This window comes from Vanellus vanellus (assembly GCF_965231255.1).
Source record: "Vanellus vanellus genome assembly, chromosome: 11".
NCBI lineage: Eukaryota > Metazoa > Chordata > Aves > Charadriiformes > Charadriidae > Vanellus > Vanellus vanellus.
The window spans coordinates 3,616,896-3,636,570 of NC_138916.1; the positions used below are offsets into that span (position 1 = coordinate 3,616,896).

Genomic DNA, 19,675 nt, shown 5'->3' on the forward strand with positions numbered 1-19,675 from the left:
CCCGGGCAGGGGTGGAGGGGACATTGAGGGTAGGGATGGAGGGGGACACAGTGGACAGGGATGGAGGGGATGTTCAGGGTGGGGATGGAGGGGGACACTGCAGGCAGGGATGGAGGGGACATGGTGGCCAGGGATGGAGGGGACACCGCGGGCAGGGATGTTGGGCACGATTGCCGGTGAGGGAGGCGGGAGCAGCCGGTGCCGGCAGCCGTGGCGGTGCCGGTGGGCGGGATCCGTTCGTGTCCCCGTTCCCCGTCCCCCCCCGCCGCCGCCGTCCCCGCCGTGCCCGCCCCGGCTGCCTGCAGAGGGCGGCGTGCGGCTGCCCCGCTGCGAACCGGGCAGCTCCGGCGCTGCCGTGCGTCACGGGAGGCTGGCGGACACCCCCTCCCCCCCCCCCCATCCCCCCGCACCGACACCGAGACACCGACACCATCACGCAGCGCGGCGGAACCGGACGGCGGGCACCGATCAGCGGCACCGAGCCCCAACGGCGAACGGCGGGTCGTGTGTGTGTGTGTGTGTGTGTGTCCCCGTTCCCCCCCCCCCACTTCTTCCCCCACCCCGTCCCCGGTCCCCCGCCCGGCCATGCGGTGAGGGGGGTCCGCCGAAGGACGGGAGGCTGCGCTCGGTTTACCGGTAGCGGCGGCGGAGGGTCGGGTACCGGCACCGGCATCCCCCCCCCCATCCCCGTCGCGGTGGGGGGCTGCCCCCGGTACCGGCCCCCCCGGTGCTTGTCCTGCCCGTGGGACCCCCTCCGTCCTGCGTGAGATTGGCGGATTTGAGGGGGGGGGGTGGGAAAAAAAAACCACCACCACCAACAAAAAAAACAACAAAAAAACCCAAAACAACAACAAAAAACACCGAATCCCGAGAAAGTCGGCCCGGAAAGGAATTGCAAAATCGGCAGGGCCGGGATCACCGGGAAGTTGGGTTGGGTTTGGGGTCGGTTCTCGGCGCTTTCCCGGCACCCACCGGCCGCCAGCCGCTGGCGGGGCGTTTGAGGGGAAAAACTGGGGTGTTTTATCCACAGGAGCCTCAAGAAAAGTCGCTTTGGATTTATTTCCTCGCTGGCAGCCGGATCTTTTCCTCCCGGAAAGTGAAACCGCGGGATCGGCGTCCCAGCAAGATAAAACCTGCGTGGACATGGCAGAGCCCGGCTCTTCCTCCGGCCGGGGTCCATATATATCCCCCAGGAGCCGGGGAAATGCCACTCGCTTGACCGGGGAATGTTGTTTTTAACCGGGGTGCTGGGATCGGGGGGGTCACTTGGACGTACGGACCTCGGCGTCACCTTGTAGGGGTTTTCTTCTCCGCTGTTTTGTTTTGTTGGGTTTGTTTTGTTGGTTTATTTTTTTTTTATTTTTTTTATTTCCCTGAGAAACCGGCCAAGCCTTTTCCCACAGCGCGGGCCGGCCCCGGTGCTGAGCGAGCTTGCGGTATCGCCGTGGTTTTGGGGTTTTTTTTTGGGTTTTTTTTTTTTTTTTTTTTTAATATATATATTTTTGGCTTGCGGGGATTGCGTTCCGCTGTGACCCTCATCCCCGGAGACCGGCCATGGCGTTGAAAGCCAGAGCCCTTTACAACTTCCAGAGCGAAAACAAAGAGGAGATCAGCATCCAGGAGAACGAGGAGCTCGTCATCTTCAGCGAGAACTCCCTGGACGGGTGGTTACAGGGCCAAAACAGCCGCGGGGAGACCGGCCTCTTCCCTGCCTCCTACGTCGAAATCCTCCGCTCCCGGTCGGGCTCCAACTACACGGACTACTCCAGCAGCCCGGCCGGCTCCCCCGGGCACGACTCCTTCTACACAACCCCCTCCGACCCCGGCATCTCCTACCAGGGCAGTTTTGAGGATGACGATGATGATGACTGGGATGACTGGGACGATGCTTGCACGGTGGTGGAGGAGCCCCGGGGCGCACCGGGCACCAACGGTCACCCTTCGCCCAGCCTGCAGTACCCGGCGGCCTACGGCCACCACCAGCACGCCGGCTACCATCCCAAGCCGGCGCTGGAGAGGCAGGACAGCATGAGCTCCTCCAAGAGGGGCAGCGTGGTGGGAAGGAACCTCAACCGCTTCTCCTGCTTCGTCCGCTCGGGAGTGGAAGCCTTCATCCTGGGTGACGTGCCCCTGATGTCCAAGATCGCCGAGGCGTACTGCATCGAGATGGGCTCCAAAGGTCCCCAGTGGAGGGCGAACCCCCACCCCTTCATCTGCTCCGTGGAGGACCCGACCAAGCAAACCAAGTTCAAGGGCATCAAGAGCTACATCTCCTACAAGCTGACCCCCAGCAACATCAACTCGCCCGTCTACCGGCGGTACAAGCACTTTGACTGGCTCTACAACCGCCTCCTCCACAAGTTCACGGTCATCTCGGTGCCCCACCTGCCCGAGAAGCAGGCCACCGGGCGCTTCGAGGAGGACTTCATCGAGAAGCGCAAGAGGCGGCTGATCCTCTGGATGGACCATATGACCAGCCACCCCGTCCTCTCCCAGTACGAGGGCTTCCAGCACTTCCTCAGCTGCCGCGACGAGAAGCAGTGGAAGCTGGGCAAACGCCGGGCGGAGAAGGACGAGATGGTGGGCGCCAGCTTCCTCCTCACCATCCAGATCCCCACGGAGCACCAGGACCTGCAGGACGTGGAGGACCGCGTGGACGCCTTCAAGGCCTTCAGCAAGAAGATGGACGACAGTGTCCTGCAGCTGACCAACGTGGCCTCGGAGCTGGTGCGCAAGCACGTGGGGGGCTTCCGGAAGGAGTTCCAGAAGCTGGGCAATGCTTTCCAAGCCATCAGCCACTCCTTCCACATGGACCCCCCCTACAGCTCAGATGCCCTCAACAATGCCATCTCCCACACGGGCAAGACGTACGAGACCGTAGGGGAGATGTTCGCCGAGCAGCCCAAGAACGACCTGTTCCTCATGCTGGACACTCTCTCTTTGTACCAAGGGCTCCTCTCCAACTTCCCAGACATCATCCACCTCCAGAAAGGTAAGGGTGGCTTCTTCTCCCTTGGTGATGTCCTGCGTGATGGCCCCATGTGGGTGGGAGCAACGTGGGGGGAGTGGGATAGGGATGCAATGAGGAAATCCTGTGTTGTGCAGTGATGGGGATGAGGATGGGGATGGGGGGACCATTGCCTGTAGCTCCCAGAGAGGCAGCATGCTTCCCTCCGGCACAGCTCTCCGGTCAACCCCTCCCAGGAGAGGCTGCTCAGGCTGTTGGGTCCAGGATCCGGTTTTTCCTCAAGTGATGCCGTGGACTCCATAACTACTGCCCAAAGCACAGGCCCGGGGGGACAGCCATGAGCAGAAGCTGGAACCATTACTGTTGGCTCCAGGATGGCCCGTCCAGCACCTTGTGAGCGAGGGGCTGTGTCACATCCCCACCCACCACCCCTTGTCCCTCCTCATCCTCCCTCCCAGCCGAGGCAGCGGTTGGGCGGCCAACGGGGATGCTCGAGTTTGCTCCTCTGGGGCTGGGACACGGCTGGGACATGGCTTTGGGTTGGTCGGAGGGTCTGGGGCGATGCGCAGGGCAGGTGGGATATGGACATGTCTCTTCTTCCCACCAGCCTCACTGTGGTCCTCTGGCTGGGGGGACACACGCCGGACCTTCTGGGGACAACCAGGGTCAAACTCTTCAAGAGGACATCCTTGTCCCTCCCTGCCCAGGAGGGGTGGGTTTAACCCCCCCCAGGGCATCGGGGCTCCCTGTATCCCCTTATCCCCTTGTGATGAGTATTTTTTTTTTTTGGGGGGGGGAGATCAGGAAAGGAGGAGAGGGGGCGCGAGGTGTCTGCTGTGCCCTTCCTGGGGGTGGGGGGGTGGGGGGGTGGTGTTGGCAGCGTGCAGGCAGGGCTCGGTGTCCCTTTGCACCCAGGCAGCGGGGTGTGACGCAGAGCGGGGAGCCGGCTGTGGGAGCGGGGCCAAAGTCCACGCGCTCCTCCCAGCCCGGCCTCCCTAAATTTTGAGGGGCAGGGAGTTTTTCTCCTCCCCCCTCTTCCGCCTCCCTCCCCCCCCTCCCCCCCCCGAATCCTTCCCACCCCATCCCATGCCGGGGGTGAAGGCAGGGCTGCGCGTGTCCGAGCATCCCCGGGGTACCCGCGCAATGGCTCCGCATCCCTGGGGGAGGCTGGGGAGGATGAAGGGGGAAGGGGAGGATGCGATCCAGCCCTGGCCTCTTCCTCGCTTTTCCCTCCCCGCGTTGTTTACGGCGGAGGGCGAAGAGGGGCTGGATCCCATCCGGCAGCGAAAGCCGCGTGGGCAGAGCGGAAGGCAGGATTTGGCCTCCAACCTTTGCTTCTTCCTCCTCCTCCTCCTCCTCCTCTCTGCTGGGAGCAGGGCTGGCGCAGCCGGAGCACCGTAACCCCGTGTCCGGTGCTCCCGGCAAAAGGGCAGGGAGAAAGGGAGAAAAGCCCGGCGAGCTGCGGGCCAGATCCTGTTTTCAGGCAAAGAGCCTCCCGGCTAATGAGCGGGGAGGAATGCGGGGCCGGAGCCAGGCAGGATTCTTTCGAAACCGAGCTGTAAAACTAAGTGGAAGGAGGGGGAAAAACCGGTGTCAGAGCCTCGGACGCCTCTGGGAAGGGGAGACGCTTCCCCAGCCGAGTCCCCGGCCGCGCCGGGGCACCGCACGCCCTTCCCGCGCCCCGATCCACCGCCTCCCGGGCTGGGGTCTCCCGGGGCTGCTCCTGACCCCCATCCATGGGGCGACAGGGAACATTTGCCAGGCAGGGGGAGGGCGATGGCACCCGTCGGTGTTGGTCTGTGCCGGGGGAAGGGGGCCGGAGGGTCGCGGGGATCCGTCAGGCTCTCACCCTTCCCCCTGCCTCGCCAGGCGCCTTCGCGAAGGTGAAGGAGAGCCAGCGGATGAGCGACGAGGGCCGGATGGACCAGGAGGAGGCGGACGGGATCCGCAAGCGCTGCCGCGTGGTGGGCTTCGCCCTGCAAGCCGAGATGAACCACTTCCACGAGCGGCGCGTGGCCGACTTCAAGAGGATGATGCAGTCCTACTTAAAGCAGCAGATCGTCTTCTACCAGCGCGTCAGCCAGCAGCTGGAGAAGACGTTACGCATGTACGACAACCTCTAACGCCGCCGCTTGCTGCCCCGCCGAAATCACGCACTTCTCTCTCTGCAGCCGTGCAGACCTCCTCTGTTTGTGACGGGCTGAGAACGAACGGGAACTCATGACGCTAGTGACCAAATACCTTCAGGCTTTCTTCTTCCATTCCCGGGGCGGGCAGGCTGCGGTCCTGCGGGGAAGGGCTCACCCGCGGGCTGGCAGTGCCACCTCTTTCCCTGGGGACCTCCCACCCTGCCGCGGGTCTGGCGGGGAGACAGGGGGGGGCCACAAGAGAGACACGGACGTGGAGGTGACGGTGCCGGTATCTCTGCCCAGTGATTTTTAGCTTTCTGAAAACCTCATCCTCCTGGAGCAGAGAGGTGGGTGCATCCCAGCCTGCTGGGAGAAGAAATCAAAGCGGTCGACATTTTGCACACTAAAAAGCTTTTCTGATAAAAAAAAAAAAAAAAAGAGAGAAGAAAAAGATCTTTATTTGGAAGAGAATGATTTTTTTCTTTTTTTTTTGTCACAAGATATTTTCAATATTTTCCATTTTTCGCAAAAAGTTTCTGCAGCGTTTTTACCAATCAGTTTTTAAATAGATGCACAGAGGCGAAGGGAAATCTCTTTCTCAAGCATGGCTGTTGACTGGGAAAAGGGAGAGGGGGAAAAAAAAAAGAAGGAAAAAAAAAAAAAAGCCCCACAACCTTTTCAATAAAATTGTCGGTAGAAAAAAAAAACAAACCACCCACCTCCTTCCCAGAGATGTCTGTGGAAAACGCGGCCGCTCCAGGATCCCGGGGAAGGCTCCGCATCTGAGCATCCCCTGGCTTCCAGCCAGCTTCCGAAAATCCCCGCCGTGAAGGGACCGGCACTGACCGCCCTCCTGCTCTCCAAAATACCCGCCGCGGGACAAATCCTGCCCCGCTTTGCCCTGCCCAGTGGGGCAGGACCCACGGTGGCGTGCCCCTGCCGGGGGAGACGGCGGGGCTGGCACGGGGTACGCGTTTTTGAAGGGAAATGGCTGGGATAAATCACAGCGAGGAAAGTTAGGGCCGGCTTGGCCTGGCTCCAGGGTTAAAATTAGCCCCGGCATGCGGGCCAGCGGGGTATTGTTAAAATAACAGCGGCGCTGGGAACGCGGCGGGCTGTGCTCTGTCCTCCCGGAGCCCTCCCCGGCCCCAGCCCGTGGGGACGAGTATGCCAAAACACAACTGGAGGCATTGCGCAGCCTCTGTCCAGGCAGGATGCGTTTCCTCCTGCATCCCGCAGCCGGGGTGGTCCCTTTCACCCTGGCCCCATCCCACCCTGGCCCCATTCCATCCCAACTTTGTCCTACCCCAGCCACATCCTGCCCCATCCCCATCCCATCCCATCCTCATCCTCATCCTACCGCAGCCTCAGCCCACCCTGGCCCCATCCCATCCCAACCTCATCCTACCCCAGCCCCCTGCCACCCTGGACACATCCCACCCTGGCCCCATCCCACCCTGATCCCATCCCATCTCAACCTCATCCCATCCCATCTCAACCCCATCCCATCTCAACCTCATCCCATCCCATCTCAACCCCATCCCATCCCATCCCATCCCATCCCATCCCATCCCATCCCATCCCATCCCATCCCATCCCATCCATCTCTATCTCATCCTACCCCATCCCCATCCCACCCTGGCCTCATACTACCTTGGCCCCATCCCACCCTGATCCCATCCCATCCCATCCTCATCCCATCCCATCCCATCCCATCCCATCCCATCCCATCCCATCCCAAGCTTATCCTACCCCAGCCCCATCCTACCCCGGCTGCATCCTACCTTGGCCCTGTCCCACCTTGATCCCATCCCATCCTCATCCTACTCCAGCCCCATCCCATCCCATCCCAAGCTTATCCCACCCTGTCCCCATCCCACCCTGGTCCCATCCCACCCCACCCCAGCCCCATCCCGCCCCATCCCCATCCCACCCCAGCCCCTCCAGCAGCAGCGGCCACGGGAAGGGGGCAGCTAACCCCCCTACCAACTCCGCAGGGGTTAACGCCTCGTCCCCGGCCCCGCTGGCTGTGCGCTGGATGATCCTTGGTTGCCGTGGCCCCGCGTTGAGGCCAGATGCTGTGCGGGACAGCGCGTCCCGCGGGAACACAATGGGCGCTGGGGTTGAGCCTGCCACTGCCGTCCCCGGGCGGGCAGCCAGCCTCCGGCACGGCACGCCGAGCAGCCTCCGGAGCCGTGCTGGCACCCAGCTGCGGCGCATCCCGGCTCCCCCCCCCCCCCACCCCCAGCACCCAGCTTGGCGGGAGGGATGCCCTACCTGCGGTCCCTCTTCGTGGGTCCCTGGGATGTCCCAGAAACTTGTGGCCACCAGTGGATTTTGGAGGGTTTGGGAGTCGGGGACAAGGACCTGGGAGGGTGGGAGACCCGAGAGTGGCATTAGGAGGGTGTGCGCAGCCCCGGCGAAGGATTTAATCTTCCTTGGAGCCACCCTGATAAACGCTTGCAGGTTTGGGTCCCAAACCCAGGCTGGACACGCTGCAAAAAGCCGCCTCTGCTCGCCAGGTGTGCGGCGGGAGCAGGGAGATGTCCCAGCACCCCGGGAGCTCATCCTCTGCTCCGGTGTCCCGGCATGGGGTCAGGGACAGGACAGGGTCCCTGCGTGCTGCATATGCCCTGTGCCTCAGTTTCCCCAAGGGTAGACCTGTCCTCCCTCTGCCGGGGGGGCACCCCGGGGATGTAGGGGGGTGGTGGGGAGAGGGGGTCTGGGGATGAACACAGTGTTCCTCATGCCCTGGTAGTTTCGGTTGCTGACTTTATCCGGGACACAGGCTGTTCCCTGCTCCTGCTCAGGGTCACAGCAGGGAAAAAAAAAAAAAGCCCAGAGCACGCAGGGACGAGAGGAAACGCCGGGAACAGGGGGCAGGTCCGCTTCCTCCTTCCCGCTTCCCAAGGCTGCTCTCGCGTGGGAAAGCCAAGGCCACCACCGCTCGCACCGCCGCCAGCACCACGGCTGGGTGGGGAAGGTGGCAGGGGTGGCCGGGGACCACCGTGGCCGGCATGGGATGGCCCGTCGCTGCCTCCGCTCCGGTGAGAGGCTTCCAGGTGGTCTTGTCTTGGTTCTGCCCAGCGTGGGAAGACAATCCGGCCCCCGTGCTGGTTTCGGTTTGGTGCCCCGAGGTTGTCCCCGGGGGCTGCGGGGGTCCTGGCAGGTGGGAAAGAGAGGAGGGAGGTGGGAGTTCCCCTGGGGCGCTTCGGGCTGCGCCGCCTCGGCAGCCGGCTCTGAAAGCTTCCCACCCCACCTCGCCGAGCTGCTTTCTGGAGGAGTTTCCCACAAGATGCTTATGCACATCAATGTCCTTGGTTTGACCTCTGGGAGATCGGGGTTTCCATACAGGCTGGGCCAGGAGGCAGCAGGGACAACCCACATCCACCCCATCCCCATGTGTCCCCCAGACCAACAAGGACCAGCTCGGTGGCACGAGCCACCTCCACAGCCAAACCAATCCTCCACCGCCCCATGAAGGTGTCCCCCCTCTCCCCATGGCGTGCCCCCCCCCCCCAAGCCCGTCTTAGGGATGGATGCTCTGGGGTGGGAGGATCTCCTCCTGGGTGCAGAAGCAGCCGGGGTCCCATGGGGACCAGCCGAGAGGCTGAAGGCTGGAGACGTGCTGGGTTCCTCCTGCCCCAGCAGCTGGGGAAGGGGTATCATCAGCTGCGTGGATACCCCCACCACCCCAAAGCGCTCAATAATTTGGGATCGGGCACCAAAGCAACCCGATGACCTGAGGCGGCTCCTCCCCATGGCAAAGGGGAGAAGGGGGTGTATCTCCCGGCGGGGCGGCTGGGCAGGATCAGACCTGCTGCCGCTTCGGAAGCATGTTGGAGAGGCACGGGGAGAGCAGCGTCACGCCTGCTCGTCGGCTGCGCGTGCAAGGGATGGAGCCCAGTGGGGTTTCGCTACCCGAAACGGCTGCGAGGTCCCATCCGGACCCGCCCGTGCCACGCTGGAGCCCGGCGGCAGAGTGTGTGCCTGGCACGGCAGGCGGCAAGACCGGGTAGATGCGCATGGAGAGGGCACCGGCGCGGGGGGGCAGCAGGTCCCAAAGGGGCAGAGGGAGACGGCTCAGGCTGCCAGCTCAAATCTTTTCAATCACTGCACTTCATTCATATTTCCGCCCCGTGACCCTGACTCGGCTCCTCCGGGCCGAGGCAACGAGCCCCAGCTGGTTCCCTTCCTGGGGCTATAAATGCTCCCTCCTCCCCCCCCCAGCCCAGGGCAATTATGGGGGGGTGATGGGTGTCAGTAGTGCCTTTTTTTTTTTTTTTTTTTTTTTTTTTTTTTTTTTTTTTTTTGGCTGGGGAACCACCTTTAATTGCAGCAGGGGGTTTGTCGGCCCTCCTCATTCCCCTACTGCTGAATGCTGCAGCCCTTGGTGCTCTGCAAAGGGTTGGTTCCCACCCCCCAAACACAGCCAGGGCGATGCTCGGGGGGCGGGGGGGGGTGGGGTGGGGGGGGCAGAGCCTGTGCCAGGATGGATAATGTCCCCGGTTGGGGCAGAGTCTGTGCCAGGATGGATAACGCCCCCCCAGGAAGGCGCTGAGCCCAGGGAGGTAGGTCCTGCGCTGTCATGGAGCTGTGTCTCTGGGCGTGTTGTTTTTGCAGGAGGGGTGGAGAAGCCGGGCTCTGGGATGTGTTTGTCCCTCCGTCATCGTCTGTCTGTCTGCCTTGGCGTTGCTGGGTGTGGAAATGGAGACCGGGCTCAGTCTGGCTTGAATTTAAGCCTGGAGAGCCGTGGCAGGCAGGCAAGCCTGGGGGATGCTTTCTGGTGTCCAGGTCGTCACATCTCCATCCTTCCCTCTGCTTGCCGGGCGTAAGGCAAGCAGAGGTGGGATGCCACCAGGTGGGTAAGGCGGTGAGGGGATGCCACTGTTCCTGGGGACAGCCTTGTCCCTTCCTGGGCCGGTTGTCCCCACCTCCCGGGAGGTGCTCCCAGGGTAGACGCCGACGTGCCTGCAGCCTGCGCTTCTCCCCCGGGCTCTGTCCTGTCCTGTCCTGCTGGGCTTGCTGCCAGCTGAGCCTGTTCTGCAGGCTGTGGGCATGGCCTGCCCCAAACAGGGAGGGAGGGAGGGTTCCCGGCATCCCGGGGCGCTGGGCTCAAGCTCGGAGCCCAGCGGAGATCCCGAGTCTCCTTACGCGATGCAGTAGCCAGCCTGAGGTCTGGCACCCAATTGCCCACGTGGGGCAGCTCCTAGGAGGACCTGGCCACCTCTGCTCGGGTCCTTCACCTGCTTTGGGAGGGGTCTTTTGGAGACCTCTCCTCATCACCTGCCACCCAGGAGCATGACCTGTGCTTTTTGAGGAGCCCTCAACACATTCGTCCCAGCAAAATCCAGAGCGTCTCCTGGGGCTGGTGAGAGCTGCCAGGGAGGTTTTGGGATGCAGGAGCCTTGGGACTATGCTTTGCCTCCCCAAAACAGAAGGAGGGAGTTTGCCTGCGTAAGCTCAAGGGGGTTCATACACTTGTTCCTCTGTCCCCAGGAGCAATGTGGACAACGTCACAAGCTCCTGCAGCCTGTGGTGGTCCACAGCAGCAGAGGGGTTTGGAGGCTGGGGGGGAGGGTGTGTGATGCTTACATGGATCCCAGTTTCGTGTGCCAGGCTCGGATGCGCTGGCCTGAAGCCTGGCTGGGAATAAAGTCCCTCATGTGTTGAAGCCTTTGCGTGGCTACAGCTTTCGGAGAGGGTTTCAAAGCCAAACGATCCTATCTTGCCCTGGGTGGATGCTCAAAGAAACCTGTTTGGCCTATTACTTGTTTTGCATTTGAATAGGTGCCTGGAAACTGGTTCATGTCACCGGAGCTGCCGCAGACCCTCCTCCTGCTGTGTGTCCATCCCCACCTGCCAGCCCCGGTGTCTCCGGCTCCTGCCAGGAGCTCTGGTCCTCCATGAGCTGGTACCACCATGCTGGTACCATTATGAAGGCGGGAGAGGTGTGGGACCGGTGGGGCTGCCTTCTCCCTGCACCGTGCACCTCGTCTCTGCTGACCTCAGCTCAAATCTGGACGTTGACCCCAGCGCCGGGCTGAGATCCCACCAGGGCTGCAGGGACTTCCCGAGGGATCCAGCCCAGGTCGCATCCTGCCCTGAGATCCGGCCGCTGGGGGGTTTCCCAGCAGGGGAGGAGAGACTCCCTGCTCCTGGGGCTTGTAGGAAGAGAGGGTGACTTCAGAGCAAACTAGAAGTGGAACTCATTGGGACTTTTGCAGGTGTGGACTTGTGAGCCCCTGCGTCCGCCCGGATAATCTACGGGTCAGGGACTGGGATGCTTTTACCCAGGTGATCTCCTCAGGGTGCCTGGAGGTGGCACAGAGGACAAAGGACACCAGCTATGGAGTCCTCCTCGCACCTGGGCGGCTCTGCTTGGTGATGTCCTCGCTTTTGATATGCGCCCTCCTACCACCCCGAGGGAGGCGGTGGCAGGTAAGCTCCGTCATCTCCATCCTGTCACACCTCCGTGAGTCACCGTCCTGTGGCTCTGTATCTGGGTGTCTTCTGGCTCCTACCCTCCTTTCTGCCACCCCCTTGGTGACTTGAGGCTTTGCTTTAGCCCGGCTCTCCCCTTCGCCTGCCTTTTATTCCCTGTCCCAGGTGTCCTCAGAAGCTGCACGGAGACGCACAGGGTGACCTGTTGATCCAGGTGCCCTCAGCACCTTCTCACAGCCCCTCTTCTGCCCTTTCCTGGTGCTCCCGCCCCTGATGTCCCCACTCCACCCCAACCCCACATCCCTCTGCGCTCCCTGGCACCGGGAGCATCTCCCACCCATGACCCCCTCTCCCATGACAGGGCTGGGGGGAGCTGTGCACCCCACTGTGGGTTCCTGTGGGGCTCAGCTGGTGGTGCTGCAGAAGAAACGGCTCCGGCCATCTCCTGGGACAGGGGGGTCCCTGAGGACAGCAGTCTTCCTCTGGGTGGCTTTTTTTGCTTTAAACCCCGGGGGTAGAAGGCGGAGGAGGGATGTAGATGTGAGATACCCTGGGAAACGCCAGCGGCTGTAGGTGCAGGAGGAGGTGGGGAGGTGCTGGGGGGACACCCGGCATCGGTTCCCCGGGAATATAGGGCATGCGAGTTCGCGGGCATGGCTGGCTCTTGTCAGGCAGCTGTGCACATCTGGCCCCTCTTGGGGGGGGTGTGTGTGGAAATGGGATAGCACATCTGGCAGAGCAGCTGTAAGCATCTTCCCTAAAACCTCTGCCAGCTTTATAACCAGCCCAGCTCCTGTCACCCCCAAAACCTCCTGGATCAGAGTGGTTCTGGCCCAAACTGGGGTGAGGGGGGGGGGTGGGGGCTGCACCTCCGCGTGAGCAGCCGCCTTCGGTGCCGCAGGGAAGGTGGCGATGCTGTGCCGGCTCCTGATGCGGGAAAGCCAAAGGACCCGGCCAGGAAACTTCTGAACTCCTTTGGGCTGCGAGTTGTCTGTTCGGTGGCCGGACAGGATCCTGTCCCCCCCCCCTCCCCTCCTGGACCCTCACCCTGGGTAGCGGTGGGCAGCACCGAAACTGGGCCCGATCCTGCCCCAGCCATCCTGCTGCAAACCCCGAATAATCCCAAAGCAGAGCCGGCAACGTCGTTCGGGATTTCGCCGCCGCCAGCGGAGCTCGGCCCCGGAGAGCCCCCATCCGTGCTGGCGTTTTCCAGGTTACTGCCTGTCCTCCCCCGACCCCGGGAAGTGGATGTTTCCCAGCAGCGGGGAATACAACCGCCAGCCTTAAAAATAACCCGCTTCGCTTTCAACGCTCCTTACTAAATAGGCCAAGTTCCTTCTATTTAATCCCTGGGTGCAAGGCGAAAACCCGTTTGAAAGGAAAACGCGGTGGATGCTTCCAAGGGGACCCTCGCTGGATGCCGCCAGCTTCTCCGCAAACCTCCGTCCCTTTCTCGGGGGGGGGTGTGTGTGTGTGTAGGTAATTAGCGAAGATAATAAATGCCTTTTTTTGAATGTGGTGAGGAAGACACGGAGCTGGGGTTAATCTGGAAGAGGGAGGGAGGCGATGGCACTCCCTCCGCGCTCCGGGAAGATGTTGTCCCCACCTTTTTGGGAGCAGCACCGCCCCGGCAAGCTCTGAGCCGGGTTGCACTGTCCCCATTTTACAGAGGATGTGATTTTCTTCTGAGCAGAAGGGAACATTATTATTTTTTTATTATTATTATTTTGTTTGTTTGTGTGTTTTGTTTTGTTTTCCCCCCACCTCTGAACGGGGCGCGATGGCTGTGGGTGCCCGGCGGGACGTGCCGGCACCCGCCAGCTGGAGCGGAGCGAGGTGTGACTTACCGCTCGGCAAACATTTGGCACCGCAAACGCCGCTGGGAAAACCGCCGGCGCGGTCCAAGCAAACATCCCGGCTCTGCCGCGGCCTTGGAGCGAGGCGGCCCCCCGGGTGCTGGTTTGGGGAGGGGGGTGGTGGGATGGATGTATTTATTTATTTATTTATTTTTACCTATGGTCCCTGGGGGGCTCACTCCAGCTTCCCGCGGGGGTTGCGAGAGCGGGATGTGACCTGTGATGAGTTTCCCAGCCGTAGCGACGCGGGGTATTATTGTTGGGTCCCATCCTGAGCTCAGCGCTCAGTTTTTCCTCTGCTCGTCTTCCGATAATTTCTCTTTAAGTTTTTAGGACTCCATGCCGGGGAAAACTTGAGCAAGAGCCCAGATTTCGGTCCGTCGCCTCTAAATGCCGCTCGGCGGCTTGCTGGGCTTAAAACGGGCCTGGCAAGGAGCAGCGACACGAGGGAGATGGCTTAGAAAACCCGTGAAAAGGCACTTTATTCTGTTTTACTTCTGCCGTACTGGAGTATACAGTGGAAAAACCGCGCCTGGCTCCCGTTCTCCGCTCTCCTCTCCGGTTTCAGGCTGCCCAGGTGAGCCCCGGCCGTCCCTCCCCGCCGAGGGCATCCTACCTGTTGTGCAACCCCCCCCTTCAACCCCCCCCATCCCTTCCCTCCCCAAGGGCTCGGTGCGATCTGCTTTATGAAACACGCAGCAAACACGCAGAGAAAGAGCGAGGCGGGTTTTGGCGGGTTTTGTGGGTTTGGGGTTTTTTTTTGTTTTTTTTTGTTTTTTTTTTTTTCCCCTTTCCAAGTGGGTGGGGACTCCTTAAATTCCCCTGGCATCACAGAGAGTGTGTGTGGTTTTTTTTTTTCGTTATTGGTTGTTTTTGGTTTTGTTTTTTTTTTTTTTTTTTTTTTTTTCCAAGCCTCCGCTCCAGCGTCTCAGCCCGCCTAGCCCTGGGGAATTTGGGCAACTTCATCCCCCAGCCTGACTCAGCCCAAGCCGTTCCTCGTGCGTGCGTGCCGAGAGCTGTGGCAAACATTAACCCCCCCCCACCCCACCCCGTGGTGGTCGGTGCTGCCCACAGAGGACCCACCGATGGCACTGGTCCCCACCGAGCCATCGGGTCCCCCTCCAGCACTGTGGCCACTGTTGGGTGGTCCAAACGAGCACTCGAAGTCAGTGTTCCCCAGGGATGCTCCAGCATTTCACCTGCCCCCACTTGCCTATGCAGCGTCCCCTTCCCTGTCCAAAGCCACCTGGAGATTTGGGGCTCCCATGGGGGCCGCGCCGGCAGCCCCTGTATCCCCAGGCTCCTCCTGCATCCGTGGGATGCCAGCTCCCAGGGAGGAGGAGAGCCGGGAGGAGGTGGCTGGTGGTGCTCCGGCAGGGTCCGGACCCCCAAGTGGTCGCGTGCCCCCACACCTGAGACCTTCACACCCAATACTGGTTATTTTTCAAGGGGGGGTTGGAAGTCCGGCAGTACTGGAGGAGCTCGGGGTCTGGTGGTGCCCCAGGACCCGTGCCCTGAGGTGGGGGACCCGTGCCCTTGCCCTCCAGGGCATTGACAGTCGTTAGGGGGATGCCTTGGCTGGGATCCGTCCTCCGGAAGGTCTCCTGGTCTGGCACGGCCCCGTTCTTGGCCTTGGAGGACGGGGTGCCCTGGACGTGGTGCTTCCCTGTCTTGTTGCGCTTGTGCAGGTAGAAGAGCAGGGGCAGGATGAGAGCCAGCAGGAGGAAGATGAGGCAGATGGGGATGATGATGCTGAACATGTTGGCCTCGATGAAGCTGAGGAAGGTGCCCCCCTCCACGGGGCTGGTGGTGGCACCGGGGCCTGGCCAGGCGGTGGGGGGCATGCCCAGCTCGCTGGCGTTGGGGCTGCTCCGTGCCGTGCCCTGGGGCTGGGGCACTGGAGGTGAGGGTGCCAGGGGGGGCGTGAGCAGGGTGACGCTGTAGGCTTTTGAAGCATTGTAGGGCTCAATGCTGTACCCCAGGGATGCCAGTGCTGGTGGCACACCATCGGCCACCAGCTCAAAGACAAAGCTGTCACTCTGCAAGGGTTGGTCGGTCTCCCCAGCATCCAGCACCTCCAGCCCGACCAGCCCTTGCTCCAGCTCGCTCTGGTTGAAGGTTTCAATCGGAGTGGAGGGTTGTCCTGGGTCCCTGGAGACCCTCACGAGACGGCTGCCGTGCGGTGCCCTGCGGATCTTGAAGACTGGGATGCTCTTGGTGCGGTTGGCCAGCTTGCTGGCATCAAGAACGCCGGTGTCCAGGAGGGCCGTGGTGCCCCTGGGCCACACGCTGCCTGGCCGAGCTTTCACCAAGGCACGGACGGTCACGGTCACCACCCCAGTCCTGTTCACCGCCCGTGACATGGCGAGGAACTGGAAGTTGTCCTCGGGAGAGGTGAGGTTGGTGAAGGTGAAGGTCACCTCCCCGCGGTCCAGCTGCTTCTGTGAGAAGCCCCGTACTGGCTTTTGGTTGACCTGCACTTGGCCAAACCTTGGGTCCCTGGTGAGCCTGTACAGGGTATTGCCTGCCCCCAGCTGTGCGGCTCCCAGGAGGTGCTGGTGGGACACCAAGGCCCTGTTCAGGTCTTGGGGCACTTCCAGTGGCACCGGGCTGGCAGCGGTGCTCACTGCAGGCAGCACCTCTATCTCCAGCGAGGTCAAGGTGGGTGGGTGGTGGCTGTCGGAGAGGCTCAGGGCTAGGGACCCTGGGGCACGTCTCCCGCTGGCAACAAACACCACGTGGCCTGCGTTGATATCCGCTTGGGTGAAGCGGTTGATGGGCTCCTGTGGGTTGTGTGCGTTGGCCAGGTGGCCAGCGAGGGGTCTCTGGAGGACGCTGTACACCATCTCCTCTGGGGAACCTGATGGGTCCTCCACATCCAGGTATTCCTGGGACAAGGTCACCATGGAGCCTGGTGCGACCTGCAGCACTTCTTGCCGCTTCACCACCTGCAGTGGCTTGCTACTGCTGCTGGTCACTGTTATATTGAAAGCTTCCGAGATGACCACCCCTTCCTGTGGAGGACGGATGGACTGCTGCGCCCGGGGCCGGAGCCAAGCCTTAAATCTGAAATGGTCTTCAGAGATGCCGTCTCCACCGTGGGCATACGCCAGTCGTCCTGTGGCCAGGTCTGACTGCAGGAAGAATGGCCGTGACCGCTCCAGGGGCAGACCAGCCACCAAGAGCTGCCCATGAGCTGGCAGCCCCGTCACCAGGAAGACGACATCATGTGCGGCCCTCTCGGGGATTTGGATTTGGCTTAGAAGGTTGGAGGCATCCAGCACCGAGGTGTCGATCTCAGCCCTCTGAGCCCTTGCAAGCTGGAGACCTAGGAGAAAAGGGAAAAGCCAAAAGTTCATCTCTGGGAAGAGCCAGGGTCTGCTGGAGAGGGGAACAAACCGAGGTGAGAGCAAGTTATAGCAGAAAAAGGAGGGTTGCAAAGAAATGAAGAGGGATGAGAATGAACTGGGACTTCTTAGTTTGGTAAGATGATGGAGGAAGGAACTATGTGGAGAGCCAGCAAAAGGATGGATGCAATTTTAGATGTTGCCTGCCATAATATCAAAGCTTGTGCTTGGATGGACACGGGAAACTGCACGGTGGTGTCTTCTTCAGATAAATAAGCCCTCCTGAAGTTTGCACAAACCTCTTTGAATGAGAGGGGATTGTGCAAAGTTCAGGAGGACTTGTTTGTCCCTTGCTTCTCCCTTCCTTTACCTGTGTTTCTCCACAGCTGAGTTGAGCGCTGGGGACACCTGGCCTCGAAGGAGATCAGCACGAGGAGGATGAAGGAATCGGAGATGGTTGTGGGAGCGACCACGCGGAAGCGGATCGCATCTTGGGTGAGCCAGAAGGGCTTCTCTGGCATCTCGTGCTTGTAGAAAATCAACCCACCGTCCACCTAAAAATAAATAATAATAAAAAAAAACCCAACCAACCTCAATGAGTTCTGCTAAATGGCAAAATAAATACCCAGAGTGGTTGATGGGTTCATCTGTCTCATTTCTGGTGGGATGGGTGGTGTAGCAGCAGGGGGAACCCTAGTGATGCTGTGCTAGAGCCAATGTGTATGTGCTTCTGAGGGAGGGCTAGAAACAAGCCCTCTTCCATGCTCTGTAGAAGCTCAACCGTGTAGAAGAAGCGTGGGAGCAAGGATCTGCTCTGGAGCTGGGGTGAAAGCATCGCGCTTGGCTCTTGCCTTAGGCAGCAGCCAGGATGGCTGGGTCTGCAGCAGGGAGGTAGCCAAAAAAAAGGGGATTATAACGCCTTGAGCCCCCCCACCCAGCACTAAATCCAAGGCTGGTGGCTGTGGCAAAGCCCGTGTTGGGGTGGCAGCTTGAAATCCCTCTTAGCAGCCCTTGGCAGGGCTGGGGCAGTCACAGCGGGGCTGCAGCCTTGCTCTGCCTCCTGCCAGGGATGAGGTCCCTCCGGCAGTGGGGTCAGGCTGGGACCCCTGGGATGCAACAGGGGGTCACGGAGGGCCAGAGGGGGTGATATCTCACCTGGGCTTGGGTGAAGTTCCGGATCTCTTCCCCCTGGGAGGTGCTCAGCCTGCCCAGGCGTGGGGCTTGCTCGATGCTGTAGTAGAGAGCGGTGGAGCCGGCGGGGCTGTTGCTCACTGCCTGCAGGTTCTGGCTGGTGATGGGCTGGAGGGCACCTGGAAAACATGCCGAGTATGGACTTCGAGCTACGGCCTCGCCACCTGCCTGCAGCTTCTGCCATGGGCATCTCTTGGCAGCAACTGGGCTCAAGCAGGGGGTGGAGGAAGGGTCCGAGGGCCCCATTTGCCGTCAAACTGGGGAGGACGAGGAACGTGCCTGTACCCACCTGGGCAGACGGTGAGACTCTGCTTCTTGGCCAGGCTGATGAGGGGCTCTCTCTGGGCCCTGACGAGGAAGAAGTGCCCAGGAGACAGGTTCTCACCATCCCACAGGTCGAAGGCGAAGCCTCCGTCCAGGGACCCTGCGGAAAGCACAGAGCCGGGTTTTTATGGGGGGTAGAGGGGCTGCAACCCCCGTTAACCTGGCATGGTTTGGACCAAGGTGCTGTGTGATGGGGACTAGCGCCCGCCTCGGTGGCACGGCGCTCCCCTCCGGCGGTGTCCCCTCCCTCCGGCCAGGGGTGACGCCGGGGGGGACCCGGGCACCTCAGCCCTGCCCTACCTTGGTGCGCGAAGAGGATGAGGCCGTCGTTTATCTGGGCCTGGGTGAACCGCCGGACCTCAGCGCCGGGTGCCGACCGCAGCACAACCTTCCCGTTAGCCGGGGGCTGGATGGAGTAGGTCACCTCCTCTGCCGGGGAGTCCTCGTCCTCGGCGCTCAGGATGTGGGGGCCAATGGCAGCCGTGGTGCCTTCCCGCAGCTGGGGGAGAGGGAGAGGCTGTAATCCCCCTGGGATGCCCCCCAGCACCTCTCCCCTCCTCCCCGGTCTGCTCCGGACCCCATCCCTGCTCAGACGGCATCGCTGGGTGCCCGGTCACGTCCCAGCCCAACAAGGGAGCCTTGTCTGCATGCTGGGTGATGCCTCCATCATCTGGCCTCTTCCCAGCCCCGCGTCACCCTGCACCGCTGCCGTGTTTGCCGGCACGTGCCGTGCCGCCGGGTCCATGCAGCTGCATGAGGTGTGCGGGACAGAGTCGAGGGCTCGCCCTTCCGTGCCTCAGTTTCCCCAAGCACTGGAAATGGAAGAAGGCACTGTGCTGGCACAGGGCTGGGGCAGAGGCTGCGTCTTCCGCGTGTCTCTCCCCATTGCTCTGCAGAAAAAGGGCTTTTTGTGGGATCCCCGAGCCCTGAACTAGCTCCCTGAGCTCCGTGATGACCGCAGCCCCGTCTCTCCCCGGCTGGGTGGTTCTCCTAGCTCATGATCCCGGCAAAGCACCCGTCCCACCGCCCCCTCGCAAGGCCACCAGCCGCCCCAGCAAACCCTCCAGGAATGATGAGTATGCGGCCCAGCTCAGGGTCACCCCACAGCTTCCCAGGGCTGCTCCCCCCCTTCCCCATCCAGCGGTGCCCACCCATCCCTGGGGACGCTGCCACCCCAAAGCCCTGCCGTCTCCCCTCCCCTGGGCTGGAGGCAACAATTTTCCCTGCTCCTCACCCTGTGCCCTATCTCGGTCTCGGCAGGCGGTGGGGATGAACCCCGCGCTGCCAGACGGGTTCTGCCCGTGCACCCAAAACAGCTGCCTTTCGCCCTCAGGATGCCCCGAAATCACGGGGCGTGTGGACCCGAGCCTTCCCGCAGGGCGGAGGGGCAGGACCCACGACACGACACCCGGGCGC

The 19,675-nt window shown here is 61.7% G+C and overlaps 2 protein-coding genes across 2 annotated transcripts in view; one reads left to right on the forward strand and one right to left on the reverse strand.

Moving 5' to 3' along the window:
- The first annotated feature begins 454 nt into the window (after positions 1-454).
- SNX33 (sorting nexin 33) lies at positions 455-6,257 on the forward strand. The gene is made up of 3 exons (XM_082488857.1): positions 455-510; positions 1,031-2,992; positions 4,838-6,257. Exons 2-3 carry the CDS (start codon positions 1,555-1,557, stop codon positions 5,089-5,091), a joined length of 1,692 nt encoding a protein of 563 aa, XP_082344983.1. The 5' UTR covers positions 455-510; positions 1,031-1,554; the 3' UTR covers positions 5,092-6,257.
- An 8,009-nt stretch (positions 6,258-14,266) lies between these two features.
- The window catches only part of CSPG4 (chondroitin sulfate proteoglycan 4), a 28,020-nt gene continuing 22,611 nt past the window's right edge, over positions 14,267-19,675 (reverse strand). Inside the window, exons 6-10 of the mRNA XM_082488608.1 lie at positions 18,560-18,758; positions 18,225-18,359; positions 17,900-18,054; positions 17,115-17,298; positions 14,267-16,725 (exon numbers count right to left, since the gene is read on the reverse strand). Coding sequence (XP_082344734.1) covers positions 14,819-16,725; positions 17,115-17,298; positions 17,900-18,054; positions 18,225-18,359; positions 18,560-18,758 — 2,580 coding nt within the window. The 3' untranslated portion in view covers positions 14,267-14,818. The remainder of the gene's footprint in view (positions 16,726-17,114; positions 17,299-17,899; positions 18,055-18,224; positions 18,360-18,559; positions 18,759-19,675) is intronic.

Coding starts and splice junctions, on each gene's coding strand:
- SNX33 (XM_082488857.1), top strand. CDS start 1,555: ATGGCGTTGAAAGCCAGAGCCCTTTACAACTTCCAGAGCGAAAACAAA. Junction 2,993..4,837: donor CATCATCCACCTCCAGAAAG/GTAAGGGTGGCT, acceptor CTGCCTCGCCAG/GCGCCTTCGCGAAGGTGAAG.